The sequence below is a fragment of the Arctopsyche grandis genome, chromosome 7 (genome assembly GCF_051622035.1).
Source record: "Arctopsyche grandis isolate Sample6627 chromosome 7, ASM5162203v2, whole genome shotgun sequence".
In the NCBI taxonomy this organism is placed as follows: Eukaryota; Metazoa; Arthropoda; class Insecta; order Trichoptera; family Hydropsychidae; genus Arctopsyche; species Arctopsyche grandis.
In genome coordinates, this window is record NC_135361.1 from 26,519,582 (window position 1) to 26,534,651 (window position 15,070).

Genomic DNA, 15,070 nt, shown 5'->3' on the forward strand with positions numbered 1-15,070 from the left:
ATATATATATATATATATATATATATATATATATATATATATATATATATATATATATATATATGTATAGTGGTGGGGCAGAAACAGTTATACGATTATTATATTGAAAACACAGTTTTATCTAGCTAATTAATATTTACTTTTCAATTAAAGTGTTTTCAAAACGATTGTTTCCACCCCGCCTAAACATTTCAATATATATATGTTAAAAATAAATAAAAAATAAGAATTCAATATATGGCCAAAACGAATACATCCATAGGTCAAAGATATAAGAAGACCAGCCTCTAAAATCACACCAATCTATAAAAAAATTGTAAAAATAATATTTCGAAAATATACACACGCGTACATGATTTTCACACAAGGCTCTTCAGAATTTTACAAATATAAAAAGAAAAAAATATGTCACTGGTATTTAGTATAGCCTCCATACAAGAAAATAACGTCCTCTATTTAATACAATATATTATAGTCCAATGCATGTATATATATTTAATATAATGACACATATTCAAAATACAATAATCTTTCATAATAATCTATATATGTATATATATATTAAAATTTTTCACACTGGTTGCTTATATATGCGGAACATTTATTGAATATCACAATGTTAAAAACATTATTTAGCCGGTCTAAACGACGACAATAGAAACCGTAATATATTTCATCCATCGTGTACGCAAATCCAGTTACATTGAATCCTTATTGTGATTTCGGACAATTTCAAAACACTCTACAAAGTGTGAGAGTACTTTTTTTTAATTTTTATTACATTCAAAATCTGACTAGTTTTAAAATAACGGAGGATCTGTTGACCGTCTCCGTGCCCAGCACTTTTAAACGGTCAATTCATACATATGTTCGGTGCAAGCGACGATTCGCAACATTTAAAATCCACGTCACACTTCATTGGTGACACTCGATTAAAATTCTTACCGTAAATTAGCAAGTGTACGTCATAAAAATCACATCACTACACAATAATGATGAAATAATTAACTATATTAATTAAACAACAAAATTAGAACTTATCCGTCCAAGGAATTTCAAATCGAAATATTTAATATGTATATTGATTTGAAAAAAAAAAACAATGATTATGAAATTTTCAACATGTTCAATAAAACCAACAGGAATTTTGTAAACAATTAGTCAAGATGTGTTCGTTTATTGATGGTGTCATATAAAATAAAGTAAAAAAAAAGATCGAATCATCGAATTAAAAAAATATATATATATGTATTTAGATACATATATTTAATACATTTGCAATGTAAAAATAATGCCTTTATGTATGTTTCATAGAATTTTTCGATTTTTGAATATTTTTTAAAGATTCAGAAACGATAGGAAGGCATATTTAAAAATTTAGAATTTCCGAAACAAAAAAATCTTACAAAAATTATTACTACCTTTGGAATTTGATAGTACGATTAAAAGATTCAAATATATGAATAATTTTAGATACAAAAAAAAAAAACTAATACATATTTTAAAGTATTAAAATGCATGTTGGGTCACTTACGATTAAATTTTTTAAGTAAATTTACTTAGAATGTTGAAATTTTTCTTTTCAAAAGTAGAGTAACAAAGCTAAACATATTTGTAAACCTGAAAATAATTACGTCTAACTATACTTTTGGCCTCTACTTAACATGTAAATTTTGGTATTAGGAATAGGACTTTATAATTCATACATAAAAAATGAGGTAAGTATATACAACAGATCTATCCACAAACTATATCTAAATAATTTCTAAAAAGTAAATGTCTTATTTTTAGATTAATATTAAAATCATACTCTATCGATAAAAAAAAAAACAAAATTAATACGAAAACCTATAAATTAGTATATGATTTGAGAAAATGAAACTATAAAATATTGGGACACAACACACACGCACATACATCTCAAATGATTTGATAAGTTAAAAATCACATAGTTTTCGAATCATTCACATCATCGCACACCTATTAAAATGGGTTGTAAAAGTAGTTTACAATATTTATATACATACGAACGATTGAGATTTAGATCAGTAGTATCAATGGAATAGTTAGTCGATTTATACAGTCAGTAATGTTCCTCGCGGGCTAACGGATGATTGCGACTCACACTTATCACGTGACGGAAGCCGGCGGTTTCACCGTCACCGTCGGGCTCTTCTTCGTCACATTAATGTTGGCTTGCTTCAATGACAACTCTATTTCTTGAAACGTCACTTTCCGCTTCGAGGACATCATTTTTAAATCGGGACGAATGAAGGACGAAGATCTTCTCAAAACTAGGGGAGTGTTCATTTTGTCTCCTAAATCGTTGATGTTGGCCGGTCCGGGTAGCTCGCCTTTGAGAAACTTCAAATTGGCCACTCTGATCATAGGCAACTTCTTCGGAACGACGGGCGTTGTCGAAGACCCCGGCTCTTCGGGCACATTTTGAACGACGTCCTTATTAGACACATCAGGTTTCTTTTCAGGACTCGGATTCGGTTCAATGAGAACGGGAGACAACTCAGGTGGAGAATCGATGATAATCGGCTGGCTATCTGATTTAAATTCATTGGCCTTTGCTTCTTGCATGTCGTGATGCTTTCGCAAAATATCCGACAGTCTATTATACGATTCGGACACTTCTTTTTCAACGTCTATTACATTGTCATCGTCGTTTGTCGCTTCAATTTCTAACTTGGCTTTTGCATTTATTCTATTTTTAATGTTGGTTAACGAACTGTTTTTGTCTTGGGTTATTTCGAATAGTTCCTTTTGTGTGATGGCCGATTCGAATGCACTAACGTAACTGAAGAGCATTTGTGGCGAAATATTTAACAATTCCGCCGCCCTCGAAAATGATATTTCTTTGCGGATCAGTTTTGCTAATACGTCTGTATTTTCAGCCCAAAATTCCCGTGCTCTGTAAAATATAATTATTGTAATTCAAATAAAAACCAGAATCTAAATATGTACAGTGAAATGAAATAAACTAACCTATACGGTCTATTAATACAACCGAAAGTATCTCGATAACGACCGTAAAGGGTGCCATATGAAACTCCTAAAATTTCTGCAGCTTGTTTCATTTCCAATTCTCGGCAAAATACAGCTTCCATCACCTGAAACATTATACATATATCTTTAAAATCACATTATTCCAATAAAAAAAAAACAAACATCTAACAAAATTTATATCTTACTCTTTTGACATAATCTTCAGCCCAAAATTGTGTCCGTCTACCGGAAACTAAGTAGTCAGGGAGTTTTACAACATCGGCAAACAAGGGATTATCACACACAGAATTTGCAGTGACTTCTACACCGGACACAGTCCCTCCTAAAGAAAAAGAACATGTGTTCATAAATTGAGTTGACTGATAAGAATATTAAAATTACCACAAAACCTACCACTTTCGTTCGGAAAATATGTTTGAAACATTTGCTTTTCTGTATGTTTTGATGAGTTTTCTGCTGGTTCTTCTTCCATTGTCGTGTCCAAAAATTGGGAAATATCGCGACCGTCTAATGAAGCTTCTGAATATTCCGACAAAGCATCTTCATTATCCTAAAATTCAAAATAAAGAAATAAGTATAAATTTACCACCAATTTCAAAATATTAATAATCATTAATTTTACATACCGGGTTTTTTGACGTAGTGGGCCATTCTGATGATATGTCAATTACACTAGAAATTTAAAAAAATTAATAAACCCATAAACTAATATTAAAAAAAATATATTATAAAGAATTCATACTTTTCATTTCTATGTTCAATGGTTTTAGATTTTCTTAAAATATTTGGCGTAGACATCATTTTCGGTCTTTTCGGTGGGTCAGAAATAGAATTGTCCCTAAAAAAATAACAATAGCCATATAAAAATCTGAGCAACTTCTTAAGTTTTTAATTTTAATATACAATCAAATACACACATTGTAGGTCGACCTCTTCGCTTCTTTTCAGGTTCGGGTGTTATAATTGGTAAAACTATTGAACCTGAAAGAGACGACATTTTAATGTAAATACATACATATACGTAAAAAAAAAATAGTATTTCATAAACACTACTGACCATTCACTGGTGTTTTTGGAACAACAACAGATCTCGGAGACAAATTTTCACCATCGGTCAACGTTTCATGTAATACAATAGCCGACAGATTATCATCGGTTATTTTACACGACTCGTCTTCAGATTTTGAGGTTATCGAAAGAGCTCGAGATTCAGCAGGACTTTGGGGTCTGGATCCCGCTTCAGCTGAAATTCCACAAGAACTTTCCGAAGACGCAGCCGGCTCCGACCATGATACGTCTGCTAGACCTTTAATTCTAAGTTCTTCCGCCGTCTTAAGTAATCCGGCAAGTTCACCCTGATAAATTCAAAAGATTACAAAAAATCCTCACATAGACAAAAAAAATATGCATGGCTTAGTTCACTTACATGATGTACTCTAACTTCTCCGGTGTACATGAATGCGAGAAGATGCCGTAAGTTTTGAGCGTGCACCGCATCTGTGAGAACAATGGCCGGATCTCCCAAAGAAAGGTCATGCGCCGCCAACAGCTCGGCGAACAAATCCGAACATGCCGCCAGGACGGCTCGGTGAGCCCTCATCGCAGCTCCATCACACCAAATAGTCACATCACAATAACACGCTGAAATACAACACGACATTGGAAATCGATCACGGCAAATACCACAACAAGATCATTGAGTCACGTATACAGACCTTTCTCTCTCAATACGGAAAACGTCGATTGAATGTTTGTATTGTGGTGCTTCCACTTCAGACAATACTGTTGCGACACCATCTTGCCGAATTAATTTAATTAGTTCATATGCAAAGCTGGCGAATCCTCACCGGTGAATCATATAATCTGCAAATAAGACAAAAATGTATTGATTTTAGATGTATAGCTCGTATTAACCCTTTGCCCGTGGCAATAAATATAGCGAACAAGCCCTGTACGAGTTTTCGACCTTAGCCGTTTCCCCGCGGCCGTCTTCTATGGAAGCTTTGGGCGACAAGTCTGTAGCACGGCTGTCTTCCATAGAATTTCTAAACTTTGCACGCGATTTTGAGGCTTATATGCGCCTATTTCAACTGTTTTAAGGTTCGAAATTGGTTGAATATATTACTGAGAGTTGAATGCCATCTATTCAATTTGCTTTAAATGAATATATACCAGTCAAAATTAGTTTTTTGTGGAACCATACTGAAACCTCGTTTATGTGATGTCACGTCTTCATACAATTATGAAGAATGATTATTTGACAATGAATCCAAAACTACGAGATATATTATGTATTTTATTGTTTAAAATAATACTTTATATGTTAATTAACATATCTGGTTACTTGAGTAAATATTAAAATCTGTATTTAAGGTCGAAAATTCGATTGCCAAATTCGCGAAAAAGGTGCCGCGTACAGGACTTGTTCGCTATATTTATTGCCGTGGGCAAAGGGTTAAATACAGATTTTAATATTTACTCAAGTAACCAGATATGTTAATTAACACATAAAGTATTATTTTAAACAATAAAATACATAATATATCTCGTAGTTTTGGCTTAATTGTCAAATAATCATTCTTCATACAATTGAGACGTGTCGTCGCCATTATTCAGCAGACGTGACGTCACATAAACGCGGTTTCAGTATGGTTCCACAAAAAACTAATTTTTACTGGTTTATATTCATTTCAAGCAAATTGAAAAGGTGGCATTCAACTCTCAGTAATATATTCAACCAATTTTGAACCTTAAAACAGTTGAAATAGGCGCACATAAGGCTCAAAATCTCGTGCAAAGTTCAGAAATTCTATGGAAGACAACGGCGGGCAAACGGTTAACAAATCTAATTCTGAACACTAAATAAAAATAACTTTAGCGCATCAATCCATTTAATTATATGAATGGTAATTGATTTGGTTGGAGAACTCTTCCTAAGACCCAGGAAGGTCATTTCAACTTTTTTCCAGGAGGTGGGGGGGCGGGGGTAACAGTTGACTGTTTAATTGTTTTTTTTTATAAACATTTTTAAAAGAAACTTATTGCAGTTTCTGCCGGTTTAAAATTTGAGGAATAAATAATCGATTTGATTTATACTTGGTTTTTTATCAAATGAAATGGACGTTCCTGGCCTGTCCAAATTCCCAAATGACTTAAGATCAATTACATATGCTTCTTGTCTTTTCTTGAACAAAAAATATTGCTTATTGTGATATTACAATCATTGTTATACTCGTTCAACATCAACATGAGCTTTTCTGTTTTTTTTTCAATTAAATTATTTCTACCAGCTTTTACGCCAGAACCAGATTTTACAAATGAAAATTTTCACTAAAAAAGCTATTTTATTAGAGAGTAGCATATTAGTTAGGGGTTCCAATTGAATATTCGAATATATTCGTCCCTTTTTCAATATTCATAAAATTCATCGGATACTGTTCCTTGGTAATAATATCGTCTTTCTTTTGCTAACTCGACTTTCAGAACTTCAACAACGTTTTCGATTTGTTTGTTTAGGATGCGTGACGATTTAGATAAATGTTATAATCGTAAATATTAATCTATCAACGTTTTCCCATTGTAAAGTGAATTCCTAACTACTTATCTGTAATAGATTTGTTCAATAATCTTTTTATGAATTTGGAAAAAAAAAACGGGATATTCATCACGTACATAGGCAATGTTTTGAAAGAAGGTTTTTTATTTTGATTTACGCTATTTTGTTTTAACGCGCCGCTACTGCAAATATGATTTATTTCAAATCTTAGATGCATTTTTATTTTCAAACTAGTTGTCGGGAAGACTTGGAGTAAAAAATATATATTTTATTTTTGAAAACAATAAACAATAAATGAATTCATATAAATATTTTATTTCGCTAAAATATCTGTTTTTAATATTTTTTGAACATATAAACAAATGTCTAAAATTTATTCTGCAAGTATGTATACATATTATTACATGTAAATACAATACAATATGTAAGTACATACATACATACATACATATATACATAATATATTCGAATATTTTACTAATTTTATATTTGATATTCGAACCCCTAATAGTAGTCACTAAATTACAATAAAATAGCATTCTAATTCTACATTTTATACAAGTTTAATAAAGTAAGTGACTCAATTGTCGATTCATCTATATTTAAATAAACATATGGTTGCCAATCTAATGGATTTGGACACAATTGAAAATTTTACAAAAATAACACAACTTTTTGAATAGAAAATGTAAAGAAACTTTGTTTCAATTTTTTTTACAATAAAAAACATATATTATATTGATATTTATTATATACCAATCTGACATTAGATTTCATAAAAATAAGTATACAATAAAAACGTCGATACAGTCGAAGCATTGTCTCATTAGTGAACAGTTTATTAGTTAAATTTCCCATACATGTTTAAGACCATACTTTTAAAGATTACAAGCAAAGATTCACCCGTGTATAGTTTGAAAATTCGTCGAGGAGAGCATAGACCGCATTGTAATTATACTACGGATATAAATTTGAACCGTATGTTGTTTTCCTATGAAAATATGTACTAAACAATGGCATAAAAATTGAAAGAAAAATACAGTCACATATATATATATATATATATTTTATTCGAAGGTGAGCCATATGTGTGTAATGACAATAACATTTGAAAAACATTCGTGATGAAATCTAGCATGGATCGTAACGTATCATAATTGATCATTTATAGTCTATTGTGAGTGAACATGGCCGGCGAGCGAGCATTTTCTAAGAATACATTACATCACGCAAAATAAAACATACGTAAATAAAAAAAATGAAAATTCGAAATATTTTAGTTTTGAAAACAAAAGCCAATTTGTGTCGGGAACGGCGGCTCGTGATTGGTGGAGCGGCGCAGGGCGAGGGGCGGGTGCGGGGAGCGGCGGGTGCGGGGGGCGGCGGCTGCGTCGGCCATAACCAAAACCATAACCTCTGGCTGTCAACGGTGGCGGCGGCGCTGTGTCACTCACCTGCGAGGGGCGGAGGCCTAGCTGGGGGCGCGTGGAGGGGCGAGGGGCTGCGGGCGCTACGCCCCCGTGGATGTGAGCGGGGCCTCGGGGGGCGGGCGGGGCGAACTCCCGGCGGCCGGTGTGTTGTCTGTAGCGGGATTGATCGGGCGCGACTCCACATTAATTCGAATTTTGAACGGCGTTTGCGCGCCAATTGCGACCTTAGCGCCGCCCGCTTTAGGGCCACAATCGCATGATGAATTTCCGCACTCAAATTGTGGCAGCTCAACTGAGGGGCCGCGGTCGCTTCTTCGGCGCGCCACACTCAAAATTATACATTTCGACGCGATTCATCTCGAACGCGAACGCGAATGCCAATTATTTGAATCGCGGTTTGTTTCCCATGATGCAAATTTGTTTCGTGTTTAGAAGTATTCTCCAGTTCGCTCTCACACATAGTATTCGTCATTGTTGCGTAGATATGTGTACATCAATTCGTTACGATGATCTGTGCGATCATTACAATACGACTAACATAATAACATTCAATGTTTACGTTCCTCGTTTGCTAATGAGTAGAGGTAGGACCGGAAGCGCGCCGTCTATTGTTCCATTATTGTAAATGCTTTTTAAAAAAGGTTCGGCAAACCTTTAACAATGCATTTACAACATGTGATCAATGAACAGCGCGCTCTGGGTACGCTCTTTACTAATGAGTAGAGGCCGGATAGCCAAGGGGCCGCGTATTGTTCAAATGTTGTAAATGCATTGTTAAAGGTTTGCCGAACCTTTTTTACAAAGGATTTACAACAATGGAACAATGAGCGGCCCCTTGGCTATCCGGCCTCTACTAATGAGATCTTGGGCGAATAAAAGTACTAATTTCAATCGAATCACGTAATACTTTTTAAGTAATTGAAAATATCGCCTACGTCAGCGTTTTTCAGCGTTTGACGTAAAAAGTCAAAAATTATATAAAAACAAAATGAATTTGGACACAATATAATAAGATTACATATTGGTGTTTTCATCATGAAATAGCACAATGAAAGTTTCAAATTTACTAAGGTATATGTACACTTCTACAAATAAATTCATATGAAGCTCACGTCAGAACCTTTCTAAGGGGCCTCAAAATACAATAATGTATACATCTAATATATAATTGCGAACAGAGACTTTGTATGTAAGTATGTATATATATATGTAAGTATCTTTGGTTGGGAACTTCGTAAACAAAACAAAGTTTCGATGACGAAAATTCAATTGGTTGAATATTATGTATATTTTTTTCGATTTAAATAAATTTAATGAAAAAACAAATGAATATTTGCTATTATATTTGCCATGTTTTACGCTGTTTATATTACAAATACTGAGCGAAGCCGGGTAAAACAACTAGTATAAAATAGTTCTATAATCTCTTTTCAAAAACTTTTTGCGAATTGAAACTTATCAAATATTGCTGTCGCAAATATAAATATATTCTTATTTAAAATGACGACAATTTCACACACAATTTAAAAGATCTGAGAAAAAAGACTTGTGCAATCAAACTTATAAATATGTATCTAATATATTATTTCGAAAGAGACTTTATATGTATGTAAGTTTTGGTTCGTAGAATCCGTGACGTTATCGAAAAAATCATTTTTTTTATGAAGACGATATCGATATCGATTTCGATTTCTTTTTCAGTTCCGGATCCGGATTATTTTTTCAGTTCCCGTTCCCGATTCCTGTGTAAAAACCACTAGTAGTAATATAAAATAATAATCACACCAAATATGATATACACACATGTAAGCGTATAATATTTATAATACTTACAAAAATGATATATGCGAAACGAACCCTTTAAATGTTTTCAGCATCATTTTTGAATAGACAACAGATCCAGTTAAATCATTGTAATTAAAACTAAAAAACAAAATGATAAAGCTGGAATAAAAGAAAAACCACAAACGTTAACACAATGTCATTGTTTCTATTAAGCGTAAAATAACATCCAATGACAAAAGTGTCGACTATAAAAAAGTATCATATTGAGATTTTATTATCAATACTACATACATATGTAAATACATAGTTGCATATTTTAATTATTGCAGTATTCAACGAAACATATTAATTTAACGAAGTTTAAAAACGTCTATCGGTTGAACAGCCCTGATTTATATATTTTTTGAAAAATTTGGATCATTCGGTTCGTATCGGTGGTGGGGAGGGAGCGACAGGGCCGCTTCTAGCGCCACCAAGCTAACTTTATCTCACAAGGAATCACATTATAATATTATAACGAAATTACAAAATTAAATATTTTCAAACCAATTTTGAAAATCAGCGCGAAAGCTATTTTGAATTGCGTCGCTCACATAAATGGCGCGTCAATGAACGCAATTAAGATCGACCATACAATAAATTGCGACTAATACGACCATACGTATATACATGCCAATGTATTACATACATTTGAATTTTTTTTATTGTCTTTCTTTTGTTTTAGCTTGAACTTAAGCGTTATCAATGAATGATACATAGATGCATATGTATGTAAATCGCAATGTAATAATATATGTATCATAATTACAATGTGATCATAATAGTTTATGAATTACTTTAAGTCTTAAATATATTGTAAATAGGTTTTTGAGCTCTTTTTCCTATTATGCTGTACATTAACATTATAATAATATAATACTATGATTACTAACAAAATTAAATTAAAATTGTGAAATAGAAAATGATCAGCAGATCAGTAGCTATTAAAATAGATATAAGATGTATTGTGAACATAATTTAGTGATAATAAAAAGCATTTAAAAATCAAAAATCAAGTCTTAAATATATTATACTAGTGGTTTTACCCGGCTTCGCTCGGTATTTGTAATATAAACCGCTTAAACATGGCTAATCTAATAGTACACATTTTATTAAATTTATTTGAATATTCATTTGTTTTTTTTTTTATTCAATTTAACATCATGGATTCTACCACCCAAACCTTACATATTTACATACAAAATCTCTTTCGAAATTATATATTAGATTATATATATGTAGAATATCGCTCCTGACAATTACGTCCCTGTGCTGCACAGTTAGAAAAAAAGGCAAACAAAAAAAGCGAACTAAAGAAGGAAGTGCGGCAACAGTTACTTCAACGTTGAACCGTCGTCATTTTGGAGTTTTACGTTGTTTTCGACGAGCGGTTAACGTTCACTTCGGAAAACGTGGTCGTCAACTGTTATATTTTCAGCATTTTTAGAATACAGCGAAGCGTTTCGCGTTGATTGTTTTGATCACTTTTACGTGTTTCATTTTAATTAATGCCATAAATCTTATTTGCTATGATATTTGATACATTATTTTATCTCAATGGCTTTGAATTATTTTTAAAATTTTCAGATTGGTTGACACGCTGTAGACGTCGTGTTTTAGCCCCTCTCCTATCTGCCTTATATTATAACGTACACCCTTGCATTATTTTTTATGAATACGCGCAGAAGCCATAAAAGCTGCTGTAGTGAAACATATTACGAACGGCTAGAGGGGGATGGTGTGGTATTTTGCAGAATGGAAAAATATTTTCTCGCAATAAGCGACATTTGTAAATAAAAAAGCTTTCAAAATATATTGAATATGTTTTATTGAATGGAAATAAATATGTCTGTTATAATTAATGTGATTATTTGGAAAATATTAATCAATATCGGTTTAATAACTAACATAAATCAAATAGCGCGGTTAGATGAAAGAATTAGGATATGTTACAAATTAATGAAATCAATACTTATGCTATCAGAACAAATAATATCAAAATAAGGAACAAAACGAATAGATAAACTTTGAAATTTCCAGCTAGCGTTATCTGTGTAAATTTCCATTAGTGTGGTGTTTACATTGAATTTTAAAACTGGATATTTTTGTAATATTCATACTTACTATTAATATACACTCTATTTTAATTGTTTATAATATTTCAGACAGTAAACAAATGATCAGAATTTTGATAATGAATACTTTTCAGACTCTGCTGAAACAAATAACAATGCATAAACAAACACATCGATTTTTACTTTATCTACATACATACATATATGAAGTATCTATAGATAAATTTGACCGATAGTAGCGTTATATTTTCTTCTAAATATCAAGCTAAATTGAATGAAGTACAAAATATTACTGAACATTGTTTGCATAACTTCACTCAATTAACGTACGTATTATTTTAAAAGGACTTGTAATGATTTCATACATTGGTAATATCATTGAATCAATTAGTTTTGATTACAATATGTAGTGTTTATAATTTTTTTATTATTTGAATTTTATATTTTAAAATCGGGTTTGGTGCAAACGATCGAAAAGCGCCAGACAGATTGAACCACAGATTAACTGGATGGCTGCTTTAAACGCAATTCTCGACTTCACGAATGAAAAATTGCACATCAGATGACGAGTAACCTTTCGATGTGCACAGATGCAATTATTAAAATGGTAATTATTAAAATTGAGTTGGATCTTTCTGGCGAGTTTTTAATAATTTAATAAGGAAAAATTCGGAACTTAAGTATCAGAAGCACAGAACGTATACAGGGTAGGCATGTCGGGACTTCGGGTAGATTTCGCTTAGTGTAAGTGCGAGCATTGCGCACGCATAAGGTACACGTGTCGTTAATCTGTGGTTCAGTCTGTCTGGCGCTTTTCGATCGTTTGCACCGCATCGTTTAAAATCAAATATACCTATCACTGATCGGGCGGATGAAATTTGAAAAATAAATTAAAAAACGGATTGTAGTCTTCCATCTAAATTATGGTACCATGATACAGTACACCAAGTTTTGTGGTTATAAATTAAAAATTGTAGATTTGCATAGCGGATAAACAAAAAAATAATGAAATATTTGCCTTTATATCCATAGTAGAAGAAGATTAGACAACTATTATTGCGTAGCTTATTATGCAAATAATAACCGTAGAGATAAAAAAAATATACTAATTTGGTTTAGGCATACACCATCGATGTGATTCATAATTGCACATGATTGGTCGGTACGAAGTCGACGGTTTCGAACCCCTCTGCTAGTTTTTCATTCGTTCGGATAGAAATCTGGCAACAGTGTTTTTTGAGTCTCGCCGAGCAAAATCAATAATCTAAAAATTTGGTTTATTTTAATTTTAGTGACGTCATCGCCGGCAGACACTCGCGCTCCTCGCCGCACTTCTTTTATTTGATCGCCTTTTTTTCATTTTACAAATTTCAGTTTTTTTTCTGTTTCGGTTTGCGGTTTTTGCTTGCAGAACTATTTTCGCCATTCGATAGCGACGTTTTAAAATATAATACACTAGTGGTTTTACCCGGCTTCGCTCGGTATTTGTAATATAAACCGCTTAAACATGGCTAATCTAATAGTAAACATTTTATTAAATTTATTTAAATAATTTTATTTAATTTAAATCTATTTGAATATTCATTTGTTTTTTATATTAAATCTAACGTCACGGATTCTACGAACCAAAACTTACATATATATTATTATATTATTATAATACATATATATTATTATAATACATGTGTACGTTCGATTGTTGGCATTTGTCTTCTATGGAAATTAAAAAAAAAAAAAAAATGGCGGTAGCATGATCGCACGAAAGACCTTTCTATGGCATTGAATTGAGAACAAAGAAATGAAATTTTATCTCCTTTGTTGGATATATATGTAAATATTTTACACGAAAGATTCTGAAATAACAATGAAAGATACACGACATATTTAAAAAAAAATCATATACTATTACAGCAGAACCTCTATTATCTTGACTATAGAAAACAAATAATTTTAATAGAATTTGTTAGCTAAAATCTGAACACGTCTAATGTTTACAGAGGTCTTAAAACCTTTCAAATTACGTCAAAGATTGCATTGAAGATTCAAAAAGATCATCCAATTATCAGTCCAATACTTATTTTTCTCCTGTCGATTATCCGGAATATCTTTTACGATCTAATTCTCACTTAATCAAAACTATAACACAAAAGGGAACAAATCATATGCATTTAATTTTTAAATTCATAACAACTTTTACGAGCGACTAACTGTAGACAATTTTATACCATGAGCCATTGATTGGTTTGTGTAGTATACCATTTATTCATTTATATTGAATGTCTGCTGACTAATGAATACACATTGGATGATACATAGAAGTTCCCCTTACAGTATTGCTCATGGTAGGGGACGAAAAGTACAAATACTTATATACCAAAAGCAAACAAGCAAATTTTCATTATAACAATATTTGTTTGGGTCTATCGTCGTTTCAAAGCTGAATCCGCAAACTGCCAAACAAGCTCAAATCGACAGATATATGTACATATGTACTTAACTACAGAATTATCTGTTTCTGTCATGCGACAAACATTTCAAGAATTTTCACGATATATTTTCTTATTTATGTCAATTGAAGATACGTATATATGTATATAGGTAATTCATTTGCCACGTTGTATTTCACGTCTTTGTTTTTGAACAGATGCCTGGATATGCCTTTAAAATAATTTTCTGTAATTCTAATCAACGAACTTCTAAATTCTAAATTTTCTGTAATTCTAATCAGTGGTTAGCATACATATTATATGCTTTAGAACATAGTGGTCACGGGTTGGAGTCCCACTGATTGCTGCTGGCCAGACCTTGGTTTATGATTCCAGGTCGATCGTTTCCTCATCAAAGTTCGCCGATTTATCCGATTTTAATTGAAACGGTTCAAACAAATTGGCAACCTTTACGAATTTTGCTGATTTGCATAAAGATGCTACAAATTTGTCCATAAATGTCTCGCAAATTTTCAAGTTCTTCAGCATCCCCAAATTATTCTAAAAATTGAGTATCGATGTTAACAATTGGCCAGGAAGGCGCATTGGGGTGTACCTGTTAGGCCTTCCTGGTATGTATATGTACATACGTATGTATGTAAAGGTTTTATTTATCAGGTATATCAATAGTATATCAGGTATATCAATATTATGTTTAATTGAGGTGTGTGTGCATTCGCACTG

At 32.3% G+C, this 15,070-nt stretch overlaps 1 protein-coding gene across 1 annotated transcript; it reads right to left on the reverse strand.

The window, feature by feature from the left end:
* Window positions 1-1,329: 1,329 nt before the first annotated feature.
* On the reverse strand, window positions 1,330-8,514 carry LOC143914024 (uncharacterized). Its single transcript, XM_077434109.1, has 11 exons — window positions 8,026-8,514; window positions 4,731-4,878; window positions 4,442-4,656; window positions 4,073-4,370; window positions 3,933-3,996; window positions 3,758-3,853; window positions 3,642-3,687; window positions 3,409-3,565; window positions 3,201-3,337; window positions 2,995-3,119; window positions 1,330-2,920 (listed from the first exon to the last, which is right to left on the reverse strand). The coding sequence occupies exons 2-11, from the start codon at window positions 4,810-4,812 to the stop codon at window positions 2,131-2,133; spliced, it is 2,010 nt and encodes a 669-aa protein (XP_077290235.1). The 5' UTR covers window positions 4,813-4,878; window positions 8,026-8,514; the 3' UTR covers window positions 1,330-2,130.
* Window positions 8,515-15,070: the final 6,556 nt, after the last annotated feature.